The following is a 24,627-nucleotide window of genomic DNA, read 5'->3' as shown; positions in this document are numbered from 1 at the left end:
GTTCGCCAGCCCTCAGTCAAAATCGTCCAACCCATGCTAGCATGGAAAGCGGACGTTAAACGATGATGATGATAGTCATGCATTATCTTATAGCTTTGAGGTTTCAATGATGTGATTGTTTATTTTTAGAATGACATTGTTGGTTAGGTACGAGGCCTGATCTGGTCAGTTTGAATATTAAAACATGTAGAATATCTGGGCCGGATATGGCCAGTTTAAACACTAAAGGGTTAAACTTAGATTCACTTCCCTGCCCATCAGTCTAACTTAAGCTGTTACCACAATATTGCTGGAGCAATAATGATTTTTAGCCAAAATGAAGCAAATATTTTTCGCGTATAGCAAAAAAAAAAATAATGTACCAAATTTTCCATTCTTTGTTTTCACAACATAAAAGAAAAAAAAAACTAAGACAAAACTACCCAAAGAGAATGTTTCTACCGGTATATACATTAACTGTTGTTTTATAGATTTTTTTTGTTGATTTTTTGAAACAAATTCTAAAATCCAAGAAGAGAGGGAAAGAGAGAGCAAGAATGTGTGTGTGTGTGTAATTAAACCAAATTCAATTCGGGGAATAAATTTGGCAGGGTGCGTGTGTTTCTGTATTGTTGGGTAGCAGAAGGTAAGTAGCTTTTGAGATCAAACAATCAAAACACAAATATACAACAGCTGATACTAAATACAAGGTTAATTAGGGCCTATCGTTAAGTCTAGGAAGGACGGTGATGGTGAGGGTGATAATAATATTGAAAATAATGAAAATGAAATAATGATTTCTTTATAACAATAATAAATAATAATAAATAAGAGTAATGAAAATAAATAATAATAATAATAATAATGATGATGATAACAATAACAACAGTTCATCATTGAATGAGTGAAGAAATAAATGAAAGTTGGAGATTACAAGATGGAGAAAGACAGAAGAGAAGGAAAATGTGGAAGGGAAGAAGTGATGATGGAAAGAAAAGTAAGAGAGAATGAGTCAGAAGGAAGAAGGACAAAGGAATTGGAAGGAAAAAAGGGTGAAGGAATTGGAAGGAAAAAAGGGTGAAGGAATTGGAAGGAAAAAAGGGTGAAGGAATTGGAAGGAAAAAAGGGTGAAGGAATTGGAAGGAAAAAAGGGTGAAGGAATTGGAAGGAAAAAAAGGGTGAAGGAATTGGAAGGAAAAAAGGGTGAAGGAATTGGAGGGTTATGTAGTTGGAAGGAAGAAAGGGGAAAAAGAAATAAAGGGGGAAGCAGCTGAGAAGAAAGCGAAGGAATTGAAAGGTTGAAGGGTGAAAGAAATGGAAGAAAAAAGGGCAGGAGGAGGAGGATCTGGAAAGAAAAAAGGGTGAAGGAATTGAAGGGTTAAGGAGTTGGAAGGAAGAAGGGTGAAGGAACTGGAAGGGGAAAAGGGCAAAGAAATTGAAGGGTTAAGGAGTTGGAAGGAAGAAGGGTGAAGGAATTGGAAGGGGAAAAGGGCAAAGAAATTGAAGGGTTAAGGAGTTGGAAGAAGAAGGGTGAAGGAACTGGAAGGGGAAAAGGGCAAAGAAATTGAAGGGTTAAGGAGTTGGAAGGAAGAAGGGTGAAGGAAATGGAAGGGGAAAAGGGCAAAGAAATTGAAGGGTTAAGGAGTTGGAAGGAAGAAGGGTGAAGGAACTGGAAGGGGAAAAGGGCAAAGAAATTGAAGGGTTAAGGAGTTGGAAGGAAGAAGGGTGAAGGAACTGGAAGGGGAAAAGGGCAAAGAAGTTGAAGGGTTAAGGAGTTGGAAGGCAGAAAGGGCAAAAGAATTGAAGTGGGAAGCAGCTGAGAGGATGAAAGGCGAAGGAATTGAAAGGGAAGAGGGCAAAAGAATTAGGAGAGAGAGAAGGAATTGGAAGGGAGAAGAGTGAAGGAACTGAAAAGTGAAGGAATTGGATGGAAGAAGAGGAATGATGGAATTGGAAGGCAGAAGAGGAATTATGGAATTGGAAGGAAGAAGGGTGAAAAATGAATGAAATGAGGAAGGAAGAAGACTGATCAATATTTGGTAGAAGAATTAGAAAAGTAGAACAGAAGCATACTCACACTGTGAAACCTGGAATTCCCAAAGACATGATGACACATGTGCAAAATTGAAAGAAGAATACAAAGAAAAATATGAAGAAATTGAATGAGCTGTCACTCCTGGAAAAGAAAAGAAGAAAAAAAACTTTAGTACAAGGAAAAGACTGGAGTTTGGAATATAGGCAGAAGGTGGTAAATTTTAGGGGGCATGGGTTTGATGGTTACATCAATCCCACAATACTTAGAGAGAGATCAACCTTTGAAGGATGAAGGACAAAGATGACCACCAACAGGGGACTTGATCTTAGGTCAGCAGAAATATCGTAACGCATTAATTTCCAATGTTCTAATAATCGTTTAGATACAAGGCCAGCAAATTTGAGGGGAGGGGGTTAGTCAATATCAACAACCCCAGTATTTGACTGGTATTTTATTCTACCGACACTGAAGGGATGAAATAAAGTTGACCTCAACAGGATTTGAACTGAAAATGTAAAGAGCCATAGGTGTAGGAGTGGCTGTGTGGTAAGTAGCTTGCTAACCAACCACATGGTTCCGGGTTCAGTCCCACTGCGTGGCACCTTGGGCAAGTGTCTTCTACTATAGCCTCGGGCCAACCAAAGCCTTGTGAGTGGATTTGGTAGACGGAAACTGAAAGAAGCTCATCGTATATATGTATATATATATATATGTATGTGTGTGTGTTTGTGTGTCTGTGTTTCTTCCCCTAGCATTGCTTGACAACCGATGCTGGTGTGTTTATGTCCCCGTTACTTAGTGGTTCGGCAAAAGAGACTGATAGAATAAGTACTGGGCTTACAAAAGAATAAGCCCCGGGGTGGAGTTGCTCGATTAAAAGGCGATGCTCCAGCATGGCCGCAGTCAAATGACTGAAACAAGTGAAAGAGCAAAAACAAATGCCACAAGGCATTTTGTCCGACATTCTAATAAACTGAAAATGCTTGAGGGCAAAAATGTTGTTATATTTGATTACTTGAAAAATGCAAAACTTTTGCTGAGATCAATCAAGGGCATTTACTCCCGCAAGCCCCCCCAAACTCCAAAAATAGGGGATTTTTGTAAATTTTTTTTACAATAGTGGAGTTTGTAGGGTTTAAGGGAGTAAATGCCCTTGACTGATCTCAGCGGAAATTTCAGGATTTTTGCTAGTAATCAAATATAGCAAGATTTTTAGGCCTTAGGCATTTACAATTTCCACAATTTTTTTTATTTTCACTCTTTAAGGAGCACTCCATCGGTTATGACGATGAGGGTCCCAGCTGATACGATCAACGGAACAGCTTGCTCGTGGAATTAAAGTGCAAGTGGCTGAGCACTCCACAGACACGTGTACTCTTAACGTAGTTCTCGAGGAGATTCAGCGTGACACAGAGTGTGACAAGGCTGGCCCTTTGAAATACAGGTACAACAGAAACAGGAAGAAAGAGTGGGAGAAAGTTGTGGTGAAAGAGTACAGCAGGGTTCACCACCACCCCCTGCAGGAGCCTCGTGAAGTTTTAGGTGTTTTCGCTCAATAAACACTCACAATGCCCGGTCTGGGAATCGAAACCACGATCCTACGACCGTGAGTCCGCTGCCCTAACCACTGGGCCATTGCGCCTCCACTATTTTCACTCTACCCTAATTCAATAGAAATACAATGCCTCCCAACCAGACACCTCCCAGAAATCATCCCAAATGGTTTGCCATTTCTGGAGTCTGCCTCCTCCCTGTCATGACAAATAACAAGAGATAAGCAACATCATATTTTTATTTCCCTTTAATCATAATTAAAACGTATTTGAAATCATAATTAAAGCATATGCACACACACACACACGCACACACAAATATAGGCAGGTACGTATTTACTCACCTGAAAGCTTTATAGAGGGGTCGGTACCAACAAACAAATGAACATGGAGTGAATAATAAGAACCAGAGTATAGAAAATCCGAATGTATTGGCTCCATCACTTCTGGCAACCAGATTAGCAAGACTTCCAAGGAAATTTAAGAATAATACAAAAACATACACTGCAAAAAAGAAAAAAAAGATTAATTATAAGATTAATTATAAGATTAATTATAAGATTAATAAAAAAAATTAATATTTTTCCTTTTTTTTTAAAAAAACTTATCTAAATCTTGGTTTTGTTTTTAATAATAATGAAATTTGTGGAGAGGGAGTAAGTCGATCATATCGACCCCAGTACTTGACTGGTACTTATTTCATCAAGGATGAAAGGCAAAGTTGACCACAGCAGAATTTGAACTCAGAACATTGAGACGGACGAAATGCCACGAAGCCTTTTTTGCCTGGAGTGCTAACAATTCTGCCAGCTCGCTGACTTAATAATAACAACAATAAAACAAACATCAAGAGAGACCAAACCAGAAACCAGAATGGAAAAAGGCAGTTTGATTATATGAAGCCAATCCGTTAATATTTGAACAGTAATTATTTAGTAGTGGCAACATGTGGTGTGTGGTCAGTACAAACCAACCCGCAACCCCACCCCACTCAACATCCTGGCCTTGGACCTATGTCAGAAGTCAACACAAGACAACTACAATTTGAATAATTAATTTAAAATTTATCTTTCATAATATTTCTAAATTTCGGTAAAATATTAAAAAGAAAAAATTTCTTTTATTGCATTTTGATTTACAATGAAGAAAATAACGTGCTGCTGGTTGGGTTATTTACCAAAAAGTAAGGATCAGAAGTCCAGGAATTTAAACTATTTAGCTCCAGACTGGCCTTCACATCCCTGGCAGCATCATTACGGAACCTGACTGCACTATTTAGCAATAGTTTGACCTCTTTCTCACTCGTAGTATATTCATAGTTGGTCACCTGCTTTATATCAATATCACATGATCAACCAAACTATCAGACATTGGTAAACATCACTGGTCACAATGCACTTAGCTTTTGAATGATGCCACCTTGCTGGCTAGGTGAACAGGCCAACATTCCCTCTGATCAGATGGCTATTCCATTGCAGGGTTACCCATTTACAGCTAAGTGGACAGCAGCAATGGGAAGTGAAGTTTTTTTTTACTCAAGGACACACTGCACCAGCCAGCCAGGGAATCAAACCCATGGTTTATCAACTGTGAGTTCAACACCCTAACCACTAAGCCTTAACCTATATCAATACACAGCTCCCATATATTACAAATTGATAAAAACTGTATCACTCACTATAGCCAGATGGAGGACACTTTTGTAAAACGTTATATGATAAACATATTATTTTCAATAGACTGATCAATATAACTCAATTAACAAATCCATAATTGCATTTATGAGGCTGTGGATGTATGTCAGCTGTATTCATCATAATACTTGGCACTATGTCTGATGGTAAAACTAATAAATTAGTAAATGGATTCAATGACAGCTAGCACTTGGTTTCTCACAGTTCTGCCCCAAATCTTTAGAATTGGAGTGGTGGTAATTGCATTACTCAAAACGTCAAGATCAAATCATTAGCATTGCTGGGACAATATAATATTTCTAAATTTTCTTTAGCGAAAGACTAACAGCAACAACAATAACAACAGTAATATAACAAACAACAACAATAATAATAATAAGGGTATGGGTAAAGACCCCCTTCGGTCATGAATGACCATGGGATTGCACCTAGAAAGTTGCCCTCCTAGACACAAGTCCGGGCAAGGTTGTTTATGGAAGACCAGCAGTCGCCCATGCATACCAGCCTCCCCTCTCCACGCCACCAGTGTTATCCAAGGGAAAGACAAAGGTCGATACAGCTTGGCACCTGTGACGTCGCAACTCATTTCTACAGCTGAGTGAACTGGAGCAACGTGAAATAAAGTGCTTTGCTCAAGAACACAACACGCAGCCCGGTCCGGGATTCGAGCTCACAACCTCACGATCGTAAGCTCGACGCTCTAACCACTGAGCCATGCGCCTTCACAATAATAATAATAATAATAATAATAATAATAATTGCCCTGATGCAGTACCAGGCAGTGGCGCTCATGGCTTCTGATCTTAAATGATTGGAAGTGTTATCATGTACATTGTTTTGTCTTGGTATAAAAGATGGGCTACAGCAAATATTCTGCTCAATACAACAGATTTGCTTGTCAGTTGTTTGACCTTAACCAGTTGAGCATGTCCCTTAGTGGCTGACGATATGTGCATCTCTGATCACGAGCAGAAGTAGTGGGGGAGCATCATAGCCATGTGTTGAGAGGGATTCTTTGGGGTTTGAATAATTCACCTCTGGAAACATGGATGGTTCTTTCAACATCCTTAAACAACCCTTATTCAGGGACCTTTTGAGCGGGATGGGCTACTCAACCAGAAGAAAATTCTAACTGGGCCCCACCTGCAAGGTCATGTGCTGTTTATCTTTTTATGAGATCACCATGTCGCGCACATATGGTTGTGATGCATGTGCCTGGTGTACCCTTATCAGACGGGTAGTCATGATGGGTATATTGGGCTTCGTATATTTTACCCCAGTGTCACTTTGATGGCACGCACTGCTCTCTCACTCAATAATAATAATAATAATAATAATAACAGTTTCAAAATGTAACACAAAGTCAGGAAGTTCGGGTGGTTCCCTTGTGTACATACATGCACGCAAACAACAAAATAAAACTTAAAAAACAGAAAAAAAAAAAAAAGGAAACTCACACATCCATAGGTAGTAAGCAAATTTTACAGTTTTCTGAAATTCAAGAGGAATATCAACGCTGAAATCTTGGTAGAAGCAAGGTCCAACAGGGAACCATTTCGGCAGTGGTGGCCAGTTGTTCTGTTTGCCTGTAAATAGCAAAGAAGGAAACATCAATAGATTCTACGATGAAAAGTTGCTAAACGTAACATATTTGTCACATGTTGAGGACTAATGAAGGTCGGTCATTCTCATTTTAACCCCTTCGTTACTATATTTATTTCGAGATGGGCTGTTTTTCTCTCGATTATTTTAAATGTAACAAAGAATTTAGTAAAATATTCAATCTCATTCTGAGATTTAATAATGCTTACTGTCAGTTTTTCGAAATCAGTGGCAGACGTCACTAGAAAAACTCATATATTTGCAAGGCGGCCTTCTCTTTCATCGCGACCTGGTGGTTACCGCCCGTTGACGAGGGACAAAAATCCCGAAACTAGTCCGAGCGTATCACTCAGGCTTGCGAGGAAGGGATGGCCTCCCTTTGCAAATACTTCAAGGGCACTGAAATGGTGTCTAAAGCCAGCTGGAGACGTCGATCTCCTGGGGCTATAAAGCTACAGTAACACCCCCTCCCCTATGTGGTTAGCCATGTTAAGATGGCTTCTATACTTTACATTATCGAGCGATTACTGTTTCAATCTCATTCTGAGATGTAATAATGCTCATTCTGAGATTTAATAAAACTTAGTTATCATTAAGCAAGTGTTAGGAATATAAATTGTGACTAAAATTTGGTGGAAGATTTTAACTTATGAAAACAAGACATTTGTACTACAGAGCCAGTTTCAGCCAGGTTGGTAACAGAAGGGTTAAGAATGGTTTCTCTATTATATATTTTAACCCTTTTGTTACCATATTGCTGTTGAGATGCTCTGTGTTTCTTTCAATTGATTTTAAATATAACAAAGAATTTAGTAAAATAACTTAGTTATCATTCAGCTCGTGTCAGGAATATAAATTGTGACTAAGGTTTGGTGGTATATCCAGTTTCAGCCGGGTTGGTAACGGAAGGGTTAATGACAACAACCAGAAATAGCAGATGACCACCACCATCTTTATTTGCTATTTGCTTTCCAGGCTGGCATGGGTTAGATACAATGAATATGAAAAAATTTAAATGACTCAATTGGGGATTGAACCTGTACTGCAGCAGCAGACTTGGGTCACAGGAAAGTAGCATTACTCTATGGTATTTACACAATATTGTTATCGTAGGTGTGGCATATAGATTTACTCATTATTTAAACCCTTTAGCATTCAAACTGGTCGTATCTGGCCTAAATATTCTGCCTGTTTTGCATTCAAAGCAGCCAGATCAAGCCTCTCACACCTACCCTACAATGTCACCCTAAAATTAATCAATCTACATCATGAAAATTTCAAAGTTACATGATAATGCATGATTAAGTGAAAACAATGTGAATGGAAAAGCTTTACTTTTGACAGAATCTGAATGCTAACGGGTCAAAGATAATTTACTCATTAATCAAACATAAATTGGAATTTTCTTATTTGCAAAAATACTTTGAAATGTATGACATATCCTAACGATCTTTTTGTTTTAATGTTTGCCTCAACCAAAACGTGGACAAATTGTAGCATTGGAAATGGGTGGAAAAAGAATTAAGGGCCAGGGTGAAAGCAAACAGCAGCTATTTTGAATTGTAAATATGTGTAAATTACCATCATCATCATCCGTTTCTTTATTACCCACAAGGGGCTAAACATAGAGGGGACAAACAAGGACAGACAAACGGTTTAAGTCGATTACATCGACCTCAGTGCATAACTGGTACTTAATTTATCAACCCCGAAAGGATGAAAGGCAAAGTGGACCTGGGTGGAATTTGAACTCAGAACGTAACGGCAGACGAAATACGGCTACACATTTCGCCCCGCGTGCTAACGATTCTGCCAGCTCGCCGCCATCATCATCATCATTTAACATCCGCTTTCCATGCTGGCATGGGTTGGATGGTTATACCGAGGACTGGCAAGCCAGGAGGCTGTACCAGGCTCCAGTCTGATCTGGCAACGTTTCTACAGCTGGACGCCCTTCCTAAAGCCAACCACTCTGAGAATATAGTGGGTGATTTTTACATGCTACTGGCATGGGAGCCAGTCAGGTGGCACTGGCAATGACCATGCTCAAATGATGCCTTTTTTACAAGGCATGGGCACGTAAAAAGCCCATAAATATAAAAAAAAGAACCTGTAAACTTTCATTAGCCAAAGCCTAAAACATTTTCTTTTACGATAAAATGAATAATGGATATGGCATACCCAGAAGATTAACTAAAAGAGTAATCTTTAATCTCTATTTATAATCTCTAATATAAAAACATTTTAGGGGCGTAGAGGTTAAGTGGCTTAAATGCTCTCATGGAGACAGCAGAACAAGCCCGCAGAGCAGGTTTTATCTCTCAGTAGACCACATGTGGTTAGTTTGTCCCTTCTCGAGCCATCCCTGGCTCATAAGGGCCGGTTTCCCAGTTTCCTTGGCATATAGGTTCCCCACCTGGACGGGACACCGGTCCATCGCAGGTGAGCTGCAAGATGCAGGAGGAAAGAGTGAGAGAAAGTTGTGGCGAAAGAGTCAGAAGAGGTTCGCCAATACCTTCTGCCAGAGCCACATGGAGCTTAGGTGTTTCGCTCATGAACACACACATCGCCTAGTCTGAGATTCGAACCCGCATCCGTCGACCGCGAGTCCACTGCTCTAACCACTAGGCCATGTGCCTCCACACATGTGGTGTAAGGAGCTGAACTTAGTACAGTGAGATAACAAAACAATCACTGAGTATAGAAGAACAGACTTGCTTACAAAGAGATGATGTACCTATACATGGTCACAGACAGTATAGCACATGGTAAGAAGATGTGTCATTGCTCGTCTTCTTAACCATCAGAAACGGTTACAGCAATGTGAGGAATGTAGAACGAAAACAAAAGAAAACAAACACTACAAACAAATTCTACCTTGGAACTGCATGTTGCGCATCTCTTGCTCTTTCCGTTGCAATTCTGCTGCTTTTCTTTCCAGTTCCTGTTAAAAATAAGAGAGAACTGTGAATGAGTCAGTCTTAAAAAACAATGTCTGAAAAAAAAAGACATCCTAACATTAGTGACATTAGAAGTGAGAAGATTAGAGAAGAGGAATCTGAGAGACAAAGACAAATCTAATTTATGGCGGTGAAGGGGTTTACCCAGCTTGCCTTTATTACAGTTGGTAAGGAGCTGCATTATTTACTGCCAAAATGATTCCCTCGTTTCTTAATTAGGTAACACCTGATTTTCCCACGTAAAACATCACTAAACCACAATATACTTGTCTGAAGGTAATTCAAATAACAATGAAAAAAAAACACGAACAGACTGTTGCAGTAAGCAGTGTCAAAAATGGTGAGGTTACTACGCCTCATCTCAACTTACATTCTGTGAGGCGGTGGAGGGGTTAACACTAATGAATCATCATTTAATGTCCACTAGCACTATGACCCTGCGTTGCCGGGTCATAATGCTAGTGCATGCATATACAGCTGCGTACGTGCGCACATACATGCGAGTACTGTCCAAATCTTCAACCAATTACTTACAGCTAGCTGGCATTCAATTGGCGTATCAAGTTTCGGGCATTTCGATTGGGTTTTGGATAGAAAATTCACAAAAAAGTCACTTCTATTGATTTTTTAATGGCTTTGAGGGATGAGTGGGGAAATGTAAAGATGTGCATGACCACACTTGGACGGTTTTGAATGACCATAGAAAGTGCGAGCCCTCTGACTGAAAAATTGTGGATTTGTAAAAAGGACATGCATAAACAGACATTTTGCCGTTTATACATATAGAGATTTTTGCACAGGTCAGATGGGATCTGTAGAAATGGATGTTCTAGGGCCGGATGCCCTTCCTGGTCACCAAACCTCACCTGTTTCCAGGTAAGGTAATATTTTCCCATGGCCAGACATGAATGCAGAGAATAAACAGATTGAGATTGTATTAAGAAGAGAAGAAATAGGATTAGAGAGGTAAAATCATCATCATCAATATATATATATATATATATATATAATATATATATATATATATATTTAGCAGAAGTAACAGAGTGACTCAAGGTCTGAAAGTTTCGTGGGTTGGCACTTATCAAATTAGTTTGATAGATGCCAATACATGGAGTCATTCTGTTGCTTCTGCTATATATTAACAAAAATATACATATACTCGCATTTCAAGTTATTTTTCCTGTTTGCACCAATATACTTATATATTTTCTGTCATTTGACTGTGGCCATGCTGGAGCACCACCTTTAATCAAACAAATCGACTCCAGGACTTATTCTTCATAAGCCTAGTACTTATTCTATTGGTCTTTTGCCAGACCACTAAGTTATGAGGATGTAACAGGAGTGGCTGTGTGGTAAGTAGCTTGCTTACCAACCACATGGTTCTGGGTTCAGTCCCACTGCGTGGCACCTTGGGCAAGTGTCTTCTACAATAGCCTCGGGCCGACCAAAGCCTTGTGAGTGGATTTGGTAGATGGAAACTGAAAGAAGCCCGTCGTGTATATATATATATATATATATATATATTTAGCAGAAGTAACAGAGTGACTCAAGGTCTGAAAGTTTCGTGGGTTGGCACTTATCAAATTAGTTTGATAGATGCCAATACATGGAGTCATTCTGTTGCTTCTGCTATATATTAACAAAAATATACATATACTCGCATTTCAAGTTATTTTTCCTGTTTGCACCAATATACTTATATATTTTCTGTCATTTGACTGTGGCCATGCTGGAGCACCACCTTTAATCAAACAAATCGACTCCAGGACTTATTCTTCATAAGCCTAGTACTTATTCTATTGGTCTTTTGCCAGACCACTAAGTTATGAGGATGTAACAGGAGTGGCTGTGTGGTAAGTAGCTTGCTTACCAACCACATGGTTCTGGGTTCAGTCCCACTGCGTGGCACCTTGGGCAAGTGTCTTCTACAATAGCCTCGGGCCGACCAAAGCCTTGTGAGTGGATTTGGTAGATGGAAACTGAAAGAAGCCCGTCGTGTATATATATATATATATATATATATGTGTGTGTATGCTTGTGTATCTGTGTTTGTCCCCCAACATCGCTTGACAACCGATAGTGATGTGATTACATCCCCGTAACTTAGCAGTTCGGCAAAAAGAGACCGTGAAAGGTTGTGCATGCCTGAGGTGTCAGGTAATGCTGAGTAAGTGCTATGGACAGACCATAGATAAGCTCCAGGTTCGGTGATTATGCGAATAAGGAGTCCAACGTCTATATATAGACGGAGTGGTTGGCGTTAGGAAGGGCATCCAGCTGTAGAAACACTGCCAGATCAGACTGGAGCCTGGAGCAGCCCCTGGCTCCCCGGACCCCGGTCGAACCGTCCAACCCGTGCTAGCGCGGAAAACGGACGTTAAACGATGATGATGATGATATATATATATAAATTTATAAACAAGGATAATATCGATATTTAAATATTGATATCATCAAGTGGCCAGCATGGGAAAAAATACCGTACAAAGGTAATTTTTTTTTACAACTAAAAATAAGGGTGTCTGAGAGACACCACCATGCCGAAATAGCAGTCAAAACCCTGACTTTATATATATATATATATATATATATATATATATATATATATATATTTATTATATAGAAGGAGCTTCTACAGGACTAGAACTGTTTCATTCAAGAGAAATCTTCAGGAAGCTAGTTAACAAGAATTGTATTGGCATTTATACATTTAGGCAGGTTTAAAGGGGTGTTGGTGGGGGACTTTTTGGGGGTAGGCATAGCGCAAAATATCATACCCCCAAAAAGTCCCCCACCAACACCCCTTTAAACCTGCCTAAATGTATAAATGCCAATACAATTCTTGTTAACTAGCTTCCTGAAGATTTCTCTTGAATGAAACAGTTCTAGTCCTGTAGAAGCTCCTTCTATATAATAAATTAATTTTACTCTACTATGTATTGAGTACCTTATTTACTGTGGTTAACCCCGAATCAACCCGGGACCTACATATATATATATATATATATATATAGAGAGAGAGAGAGAGAGAGAGAGAGAGAGGTAAGGTAAGGTAATGAAACAGTTGTTTTGCAGCTGGTTTATTGCTCCTTCTATGAATCACTACCAAGTGACAGTAGCATTTTTTTTTTCTTTTTCTTCTCTCTTCTTTTTCTTTTTTTTTTTCTTTTTTTATTTTTTGCAATAAGCCAGACAAGTCTAACAACAACATAGAAGATTTAATACTGATCTTGCAGGAGGTCACTTCCCAGATAGGCCTGGGCTGCTGGAACAATTCCCAGTAAGGAAGAGAGAAAGGAAAAACAATGGGGGGGGGGGGGAAATAAAGGTGAGAGAGAGGGAGAGAGAGAGAGAGAGAGGAGGAGGGGGTAAAAACAAGAGTGCCTTGATCAAAGAGCAGAGACTCTATGAGGCTAGGCTATGAAATTGAGTGACCACTCATGAAGCCACTGTCCTGAGCATGAGGTATGAGCGGCAAGAGGTGACAGTCATATTTTAATAAACGCACATTAAAGGTGAATACGTTGTTGTACCTGATACAGTGAACAGGTGAGATTGGAGGGTGGTGGGGGGGTGGAGATAACATCAGCAGTGGTAGTAGTAGTAGTAATAGTAGTAATGGTATTAACTACAATACCATCAAATAATGCTTAATCAATAAATAAATAAAATAAATAAATAAAAAGGGGGGAATCCATCCGGAAGGAGGCAGAACTATTGATCTTCCGAGCAATGATACAGCAACATTGTTGACCGACATTTGCAAATGGACAAGAGGTAAGTAGGTTGGTAGATTGGTTGGTCAGATAGCCGAGTCTAGTTTGTTGAGAGAGAGAGATAGAGAGAGAGAGAGACTGTAACTAGTATTGACTGCTGGCTAATGAAGTACTATCAGTAGAGAGTGGTGGTGGTGGTAGTGGTGGGAGGTAATTAGAGATTAGAGGAACAGATGACAAGAGAAAACAGTAGCAGATTAAAAACTGAAGCTAAAAACGGGAGCAACTATTTTTGTTTGTGTGTAAGGTTACACCACAGTGGCACTGGCCAGGCTAGATTGACCCCTTGTCGTGTGTGTGTGTGTGTGTGTGTGTGTGGAGGGGGGCAAGGGTACTCTTTATGCATTAGTTGAAATAAATTATTGTTATTATCAGCCTCTGGTCAGCTCGTAACACGGCAGACCTGTAATCAAAAGGGTTGCAGCCTTCACCATCCAGCTCCCACCCACCCCAACGCACTGCAGTCAAAGTCTATCTCAGACAATGTTATCTAATTCTATTTTGTTTTGGGGAGATTTAGCTGCTATTTCTACAAGGCTGAGCAACTATATATACCAATCACGAACAAACTATGGCCTATGAGAACTTTTTAAATAACACACCTCATGAAAAATTACCTTCTATCTTTCTTGGCGGTGTGGCCCACCTCATGATGAGCCATGTCACATTTGGCCCACATTTCTCATGTGGCCCATTTCTTGTGAAAGGTTGTGCATGCCTGATATAGAAACTTCTTCAATAACCAAACTAAATATATAAGTAACAAGTAGAAGAGGTCTAATTAAATGGTGCCATTACATGTTTAACCCTTTCGTTGCTGTATTTATTTTAAGATGCTCGGTGTTTCTTTCAATTAATTTTAAATATAACAAATAATTTAGTTATCATTCAGCTAGTGTTAGGAACATAAATTGTAACTAAAGTTTGGTGGAAGATTTTAATTCAAAACTTATGAAAACGAGACATTTGTACTCAGGGCCAGAGCCAGTTTCAGCCGGGTTGCTAACGAAAGGGTTAATCAATTTCACCTCAGCTGCCTTTCAAAGAAGAAGCCCTTAACTCTTTAGCATTTAAACTGGCCATCTCCAGCCCAAACATTTTATCTGTTCTATATGCAAACAAGCCAGATCCGATCTCTCACACCTACCCTACAATGTCATTCTAAAAATGCAACAATCACATTGGTTATTGAACTCACAAAGCTGTGAGATAACGCATGATTGATCCAAAGCAATGTGAATGAAGAAGCATTACATTTGACAGAGTAATCTGAAATGCTGAAGGGTTAAAAGTAGAAACCCGATTGCTCTGTCAGGAACTAGTTACAACAATCAGACTTGTAATAGGTCTAAGTGGAGGCGTAATGGCCCAGTGGTTAGGGCAGCGGACTCGCGGTCATAGGATCGCGGTTTGGATTCCCAGACCGGGCGTTGTGAGTGTTTATTGAGCGAAAACACCTAAAAGCTCCACGAGGCTCCGGCAGGGGATGGTGGTGATCCCTGCTGTACTCTTTCCCTACAACTTTCTCTCACTCTTACTTCCTGTTTCTGTTGTACCTGTATTTCAAGGGGCCGGCCTTGTCACTCTGTGTCACGCTGAATATCCCCGAGAACTACGTTAAGGGTGCACGTGTCTGTGGAGTGCTCAGCCACTTACACGTTAATTTCACGAGCAGGCTGTTCCGTTGATTCAGATCAACCGGAAACCTCATCGTCGTAACCGACGGAGTGCTTCCATCAATAGGTCTAAGATGTTAATATCATTATGTCTCTTTGTTTCTTTGGGAAGAAACTAAACAAAGCAGGGCCAATTCCTCTAGGTCTGATCTGAATGTACTTTTAATGAAAGCAGGTCTAAGCTGATTCATTAGAATCCAGATGACAGTAATGGTTTATTTCCCATAGAAATTATCGTTATGTGGCCAGTGGTTGTGACACTAGACTGATGAACCATGGTTTACAGGTTCAAAACCATATACTTTTTGATATACATATCCCTGTACATGACACATAACTGTTTACCTACAGACAATATTTAGTCTATTTGGGTGTGCACCTCTAAACTCTGAGTTCAAATCCTATCAGAGCCAATTTCACCATTTGTTTCTTGGGGACTGATAAACTAATAAGCACAAATTGGACTGGACTGTATTGACTCTACTACTACAAATATCTTCTTTCCTACTCTAGGTACAAGGTCAGAAATTTTGGGGGAGGGAGCCAGTCTATTAGATCGACTCCAGTACATAACTAGTACTTAATTTATCGACCCCAAAAGGAAGAAAGGCAATGTAATCGACTTAATCCCTTCCTCCAAATTTGAGGCCTTGTGCTTCCAGGAGCAAGGATTATTATTATTATTATTATTATTATTATTAAGTCAGTGAATGGCAAGGTTGCAAAATTATTAGCACAGTTGAGAAAATGTATTTCTTGCAATTCATTACATTCTAAGTTCAAATCCCACTGGGGTTGAATTTGTCTTTCATCCTTTCAGGGACATTAAATTAAGTACCAGTTGAGCATTGAGGTCAATGTAATCCACTAATCCCTTCCCCTCAAAAATGCCCACTTATCTACAAAGTGGTGGCTTTGTTTTCTATGAACTGTTCCACGTTTCACCCAGGGGCCTCAAGTAACAGCAAGTTGGATGTTTTACTATGGGTGTTACTCATGGTTAGCAGCAATATGCCGTGTGGAAAGAATATCAGAATCTGACAAGATTCTGTTAAATTTGTGAATTTTTCAGTTTTGATAGAGTTTTATGAGAATCAGGTGTTTTCAAGTTAACTTTTTAAGGATGTAGGCAATATCCATGAGAAAAATTTCTTTGTTTAGTTCTGGTGCCTTGGTATTTCTTGATATTTGACCATAGTGTTTAAGAGTACCTTTTGGTATTGTCCCCAAAGCTCTGATGATTACAGGTAGAGTTGTTCTTACATAACACATTTTTGAGATTTCTATTTCAAGGTCTTTATATTTAATTACGGAGGTGTACTTGCATAGCAAGTGATTTGATCTGAGATCGTGTGCTGAAATGAAAACAATTCCAGCGTGGAAGGTGTTTGTAAGCCATTTAAGCAACACACAAAAAACCGTTCAATTCACTTCAACATTTAAGTTTAATTTGTCAAAATATTTTCGTCGCTTTAAGACCACGACCTGTTCGCTGACAAAAATTAAACTTAAATGTTGAAGTGAATCGAACGGCTTTTTTTCTTAAATGGCTTACAAACACCTTCCACACTGCAATTGTTTATATTTAATTTTTCAAATACTTTTACAGAAGTGTTGTACTCTACATGGACTGATACATCTGTCAGCAGAAATGCTTTTGTCAACGTGAGTTTTTACCACAATATCTGGTCAATTGGCTTGTGTAGTGTGACCAGCTGTGGTTGTTAATAATAACAACAATAGTAATCCTTTCTATTATAGGCACAACACCTGAAGTTTTTTCGGGGGGGGGGGGCTAGTCAATTACATTGACCCCAAAAGGATGAAAGGCAAACCTCATCGGAATTTGAACTCAGAACATGAAGACGGATAAAATGTCCCTAAGCACTTTGCCAAGTGTGATAATGATGCTGCCAGCTTGCCACATCATCATCATCATTTAACGTCCGCTTTCCATGCTGGCATGGGTTGGACGGTTCAACTGGGGTCTGGGAAGCCAGAAGGCTGCACCAGGTCCAGTCTGATCTGGCAGTGTTTCTACAGCTGGATGCTTCCTAACACCAACCACTCCGTGAGTGTAGTGGGTGCTTTTTATGTGCCACCCGCACAGGTGCCTGAAGAGGCTGGCAGACGGCCACGATCGAATGGTGCCAGCCTCATCTGGCACCTGTGCCGGTGGCACATAAAAATAATAATAATAATAATGTTGTGGGACTTTAACATTCCGACTGACAGAGTAATAGAAGCTAGAAGGCCTGATTTAGTAGTAGTAGTAGTAGATAAAGAGAATACAGTGTCAAATAATTGACTTTACAGTCCCAAACAATGAGAGAATCAATATGAGGCGTATAGATAAAAAAGGTAAGTGCCAGGAGTTAGCTGTTGAATTACTGAGACTAGGAAAAGTGCAGGTAAAAATGTATCCCAAATAAATTGTGTGTAAATGTAGGCTTTTGGAAATGAACTATAAACAAAGAGAACGTGTACGAACTTGGTGACAGCTGACTGTTGATATTCAGAAACATTTAGACCAAAGATACTAAACAATTTTCGTTAAATTATACTAATTAGTTTAATGAGTTAATGAACTGAAAGCTACAAAAGAAAATTTGCACAAGAACAAGCTTTTTGCTAACATGACAAGCAAGGGTTTTTTCTCAACTTCATACGGTTGCCAGGCAGTTGTTTTGATTAACCCTTTAGCGTTTAAACTGGTCACATCCAGCCCAAATATTCCACCGGTTTTATGTTCAAACCAGCCAGATCTGGCCTCTCTCACCTACCCTACAATGTCACTGAAATCTCAAAGATGCAAGATAATGCAGGATTAAATTCAAAACAACGTGAATAATAATAATAATAATAATAATGAAATTATTGTATACAGTTCTCAGGTGCACCACAACTTGTCAGAGTATATGCAGTAATGTACAAATGTCTGGAAAGCGAACGATGCAGGAGTCAGATACATGCTTGCGTGTGTATGGAGGGGAGAAAATCAGGTGTAGTGTTGGCGAATCTCAGAAAGCATGGAAGTTTTGAAGGATGCAGTGCTCCGACAACTAACAACTGATGCCGGCAGTTTGTTCCATGCTTCAGCAACTCACAGCGTGAAAAAATGTTTCTGAAAGTCATGGGAGCTGTGTTGTTTTCTGACTTTGTAAATATGTCCACGGGTGTTAGACGGGTGGAGTTTGAAAAGGTGCTCGGAGTTATTGTTTGTACGATGGTTGATAATTTTATGGGTGTCTGCCAAGTCAGCTGCCAGACGTCGGAGTTTCAATGTGTCCATGCCCAGGGAAGTAAGGCGTTCAGGATATGGCAAATGCCTGACGGAGGGTATTCTTTTGGTTGCACGTCGCTGAACGGCTTCCAGACGATTGATATCCTGGGTAAGATAGGGGTTCCAGACCGGTGATGCAAATTCCAGGTGAGGTCTTACCATAGCTATATAAAGCCACAGATAGATAGTTGGAGAGCGGCTCACAAAGGATTTGGTGAGTGATGCCAAGACACCCTCAGCCTTCTTGACAATTTTAGCGATGTGTTTTATCCAACGCAAATCACTGTTGACAATAACACCCAGGTCACATTACAGAGTAACCTAAATGCTTAAAGGGTTGAAGGATAGTTTACTGAGAGATCTAAGGGTTAAAACAAAATGACTTCAACACTATCCCTTCAAATATACTCCCACACTTACAACTTTCAACCTCAACAGTTGGAATTGTTACTCCTGGCTACCCTACCCTCATAGTGTTCAGGTTCTTCACATGAATATACAGCAAACAAATCTGAACATAATCTCTAGATATTTTAATCTTAGCAGATGTTCCAAATGGAGAAATCTCAGGATCTATAATCTACTCTGGTTATAATTTGTTTTATGATTACAAAGACCAGTTTTATACTAGTAGACTTTCAAAAAACTAGCTATAACAGCCATGTTTTTTTTTAAAAAAAAAAAAGAATAAATCATATTTCTAAAACTGAAATTCTGTATGTTACTGCACCATGTTCTTCATTGCACACTAACCTTGCTAAACAGAAAAGCTGAGTAAAAACCCAAACACTTGCAGCACCAAAGCTGATGTAGGAAGTTAAACTATTTCTATGCTAAATTTTCAGTTTCAAAGCAAAATCTTTGTATACTTAAAAGCAAATAATGATGTCCAATATTGGCACAAGACAATGGCAGGAACTGGTGATTGTATTTATCTCAGTTCATATATATATATATATATATATATATATCATCATCGTTTAGCATCCGCTTTCCATGCTGGCATGGGTTGGACGGTTCAACTGGGGTCTGGGAAGCTAGAAGGCTGCACCAAGCCCAGTCTGATCTGGCAATGTTTCTACGGCTGGATGCCCTTCGTAACGCCAACCACTCCATGAGTGTGGTGGGTGCTTTTTACGTGCCACCGGCACAGGTGCCAGGCGAGGCTGGCAAAAGGCCACAATCGGATGGTGCATTTTACGTGTCACCAGCACAGAGGTCAGTCGGGGCGGCACTGGCAACAGCCATGTTCGGATGGTTCTCTTATGTGCCACCGGCACTGATATCACATCTACAATTTCCATTGATGTCGATTTTCCATTGATATATATATATATATATATATGGGTAATTAATTTTGTTCACTCTCAAAGGATGAAAAGTAAAGTTGGCTCTAGCAGAATTTGATTTCAGAACACAAAAAAGCCATCTAAATACTACAAGTAATCCAGTCCTACACCACCACAACAATAATACCTGGCTTCTCACCAGGTATTTTAGATAATCTTTACTAATTTACAATGAGCAATTGACTGGCTCTAATCTAATCCATTAATTATTTTCTCAGTGTTTCTCTATGTTGCTAATGGAAAAAAAAATAAACAAACAACTATAATTGGTATACGAGAACTAATGTTACACTGAATTGCCATCACAGTTGTTAGCTTGGCGCTAAGTTTATTGGCCTGACAAGTCATAACCTGGACTACAGATACCCCGAATCTGTTGCCGTTTAAAATTTGAATACAAGAATATCTATTCAAATAGCAAACAACAACAATTATATTGAAACAACAATAACAAAGGAAATTATATTTTTGAAAATTATAAATATAACAAAACAGTGAATTTTTTGCTGCTGAATAGACCAATAACAATCCCTGCCCCGTCCCCACACACACATGGGAAATACAAAGGATATGTAGTGTTTATCAAGCAACAGGGTAATCATTAAAGTTCCTACTTCCTTCAGTGTCATAAAAGACCAGGTGAGTCCATTGCATTTCTTTCTTCAGGTAATCGACACCTGGCTAAATGTACAGGTAACTCTTTTGGTTAACAACCCATATGAAACCACCCTTGGTTTTATGATGCAAACTTCTTTCTTTGAAGTGGCTTAAATTAAAACCTTCCAACAAAATCTCTCACGTCAATTTGTTTCAAACACCTGTTTTAATCACAACAGGTATTTTATTTCCATTCTTCGTCGTTTCCTAAATTAAGTGAAACTAGGGCAGTGTATTTCAACGGAAATACTGTTGCGAACAGGATTAAGGGATTCAACTATAAATCAAAACTGAATCACAGACTCAACTTACTTAGAGGCTCGACTTACTCGGAGGCTCAACTTACTCAGAGGCTCAACTTACTCGGGGGCTCAACTTACTCGGGGGCTCAACTTACTCGGGGGCTCAACTTACTCGGGGGCTCAACTTACTCGGGGGCTCAACTTACTCGGGGGCTCGGCTTACTCGGGGGCTCGGCTTACTCGGGGGCTCAACTCACTCGGAGGCTCAACTCACTCAGAGGCTCAACTCAGTGACAACTTACCACCATTCCATAGTGGTCACTCCCATATATTTCATTAATTTTTTAATTATTCAGTCCGAGAAGAAAGAGCAGCACTCTTATTCCTTGCAGTGAGGTGCAGCTTGGTGCCATTGTGAAGAAATGTACCTAGACTGCAGCAGTCCTGGGTACAAAGAACAGAGCTAACAAATGCGATTAAGGCTCAGCAGCAGGAAAAGCAAGGAAGTGAATCAAGTTTTCTTTGGTGAAGATGATACAGAGATCTCAGAAACTGTTGTAGTAGCAGTAGACAAGAAAGAAGGAGTGTACATTATGCTGGTGACCATGTGGCTGTACATAAATGGCTCTGGTGTCAGGCTTGACGATGAGCATTCCAGTGTCCAGTCAACAAAATAATTTGCCATTTCAAAAACAATGTAATTCTCACACGGAATCAGCATTCGTCAAGGTTGGTAACAAAGATGGCCATTACAATTACAGTTACACTCCATCCAACAGATTTCCACACAATTTCTGTTCAATTTCGGGTCAACCCCACAAAATCATAAGAGACAACTGACCATGGTATCATAAAGTGGGATTGAACCTGACACTTCATGATTACAAAGTGAGTTTCTTAAACAGTTAACCAAGCCTGCACCTACTGGTCATACTATTTCTTAGAACAGGGGTCCTCAGCCACTGAACTGGACATGATTGCATACCAAACCACATGGAAACAAGAGATTTTAAAAATTTCATATCTATTCTACAGACTATTGCAGTCTGCTGGGTGTTTTTGCATTATATATGAACTATATATGTTATATATATATATATATATATATATATATATAATTTAGTGTCCAATTTCCATGCATACTGGCATGGGTTACACAGTTTGACTGGAACTGGTAAGCCAGAGAGCTGTACCAGGTTCCAGTCTGATTTCCGCTTGGTTTCTACGGCTGGATGCTCTTCCTAACACCAACTACTCCAAGAGTGTAGTGGGTGCATTTTATGTGTCACCAACACAGGTGCTTTTATGTGTTACCAGCATGGGTCTCATTTACTGTTACCAGCACAGGGGCCATTCAGGTGTCACCGACACAGGAGGAGCCATTTACTGTCACCAGCACAAGTGCCTTTTATGTGCCATGCATTTTATTGTGTTTTGCTACGTGCATGATCTCCCGGCCTGCGGAGAAACTGTCTTGCATGAAGCTGGTCGGTGGTACAAAAAACGTAGAGAACTGCTGGGTCAGAAGAAGACAATTTAAGTAAAACCAATCTCAATTCTTATTCTGACATAAAAAAAAATTAAAAAAAAAAAAAAAAAAATCAAGCTTCTTGTTAGAGTATCATATATAAACATTTGAATTAATGATCTTAATCAATTAAGCGTAAAGACACAAATTATTAATCTATCACTCACCTCTTGTCTACGCTGAAGGTCACTAGTATCAATTTTCTGTGCCCCAACAGCTGAGTATGGCGGGGCTTCTTCAGATGGGGTCATAATGGCCGGCTGTGATGCTGGTGGCTGTGAGGGTTGAGGAGCAGGAATGGTTGGCCGGGTAGCTGGAACCTGAAAGGAATTTTAGAAGAGAAACGAAATCTTAAGACATTCCTAAGATACACATGTGGAGAGCAGAGCATAAATGATATTACTTGATAAAAAACATCTACTGCAGTTATATCCTTTCTGCTGTGGATATCAGATAAAGCCACTCAAAATGTCATTAGCCTCAACGGCAGAAAGCAGTTTTAGATACCAATCCATCTTTTTCTGAGAATTGCCATGCTGGAAGTCATTTTTTGTAGAGTTATGTCAAATTTGAGGCAAGGTGACTTGCAGAAAATACCAATTCTATTTTTTGGTAGATATTTAACATTATATGGAAGCGCAATGGCCCAGTGGTTAGGGCAGAGGACTCGCAGTTGTAGGATCGCGGTTTCAATTCCCAGACCGGGCGTTGTGAGTGTTTTGTGAGCGAAAACACCTAAAGCTCCACGAGGCTCCGGCAGGGGGGTGGTGGCGATCCCTGCTGTACTCTTTCGTCACAACTTTCTCTCACTCTTTCTTCTGTTGGCCTGCTCGCTTAGCCAGCGAAGCGCATTGTGACCAGCGATGTGTAGCAACATCTGATAGCCTGGTCATTCACGGTGATCACAGTGATTTAACATTATTACTGGAATAACCATGGAATTTAATCTTGCAGTTTAAAGGAATGTACAATGAAGAGGATAAAATTCTCTTCTACGAAGAAAAACAAAACAATGTTACACAAGGTAACATCAATTTGTTTCTGAATTCATACCACCATATTGGAATTTCCAAACACAACAATTGGTTAGAAAATATTACTGGAACATTATTGCGACATAAACTTTGTTTTCAAGAAGAAACAACTGATGGTCGATTCATAAAAAAATAATCTGTTCCTATATACAATGTCATATGATATTTTCTTTCATCTTTACAGAGTCAATAAAAATAAGTACCAGTTGAATACTGGGCTCAATGTAACTGACTTACACTCCTCAATGAAATTGCTGGCCTTGTGCCAGAATTTGAAACCAATATTTCCTGTAAAGTTTCTTGGCTATTTGTTTCCATCGTATCTTTATATTCCTCCATTAATTATTGCTAAATGGAAAAGAGTGATTCTGACGGCCAGAGTCATGCTCTAACGCAGTGGTTTTCAACCAGGGATCCGTAGAACCTTAGGGTTCCGCCAGTACAGTCCAGGGGTTCCGCCAGTACAGTCCAGGGGTTCCGCAAGAAGTTACAAAACTGCTAAAATCGGCAGTAATTTTTAATTCTCCTGTGCAGATACGTGTGCATAAGACTATTAAATTATTGCACAGGGGTTCCTCGAGCCAGTGGAATGTTTCCTTGGGGTTTCGCTCCAGCAAAAAGTTTGAAAAGCACTGGTCTAATGTCAAATGGGCCATGAAGTGAGAGGGGGAGCCTCGGATAACTGTACAAGAACCATGAATGCATGAAATGGTTAGCATAATCAGATGCTCAGCCAAAAGGTAGAGAAATTGTAGGTCAGCTGTAGCTTAACTCTTGTATGGTACCTGTCGGTGGACAGGTACCATACAAGCAAATGACTTACTTGATTAAACTAAGGCAACACTAAAATTAGACGGCAACATCAGATTGGAACACGGTACATCATCATCATCATTTAACGTCTGTTGACCTTTGATTAAACTGATTTTATTAATAAAATCATTTCAGATCAAAAACAATACAATGTCAACAAGGGAGGTTCCATGCAGCTGCATAATCTGCTAGAGATAGCAGCCAAATCACACCCTCCTGTCTTAAAAAGCAAAGAGTAAACTGAATAATGTTATTCTAGAGGAACAGTGATTGGGGGTGGGGGGATGGGATGGTTACTACTGGAATGTTTTTGATCATAAGTTCAGCTCAATCAGGTTTGACCTGGGGTTAAACAATGAAACCTAATCAATTTCATAACTATAGCAGTGTAATACATACACCACTGTGAACAGCAGGAGTACTGTAAAACTGATGAGTGA

At 39.6% G+C, this 24,627-nt stretch overlaps 1 protein-coding gene across 3 annotated transcripts in view; it reads right to left on the bottom strand.

The window, feature by feature from the left end:
• LOC115223216 (secretory carrier-associated membrane protein 1) overlaps positions 1-24,627 on the bottom strand; it is a 117,449-nt gene that overhangs the window by 23,518 nt on the left and 69,304 nt on the right. For all 3 annotated transcript variants that reach the window (XM_029793694.2, XM_036512169.1, XM_029793693.2), the window contains 5 exons: positions 22,508-22,660; positions 9,741-9,807; positions 6,719-6,847; positions 3,912-4,071; positions 2,057-2,155 (listed from right to left, as the gene is read on the bottom strand). In XM_029793694.2, the coding sequence (XP_029649554.1) occupies positions 2,057-2,155; positions 3,912-4,071; positions 6,719-6,847; positions 9,741-9,807; positions 22,508-22,660 (608 nt within the window). The remainder of the gene's footprint in view (positions 1-2,056; positions 2,156-3,911; positions 4,072-6,718; positions 6,848-9,740; positions 9,808-22,507; positions 22,661-24,627) is intronic.

This window comes from Octopus sinensis, linkage group LG22, assembly GCF_006345805.1.
Source record: "Octopus sinensis linkage group LG22, ASM634580v1, whole genome shotgun sequence".
Lineage (NCBI taxonomy): Eukaryota > Metazoa > Mollusca > Cephalopoda > Octopoda > Octopodidae > Octopus > Octopus sinensis.
This window is presented reverse-complemented; position numbering and strand designations above follow the sequence as displayed.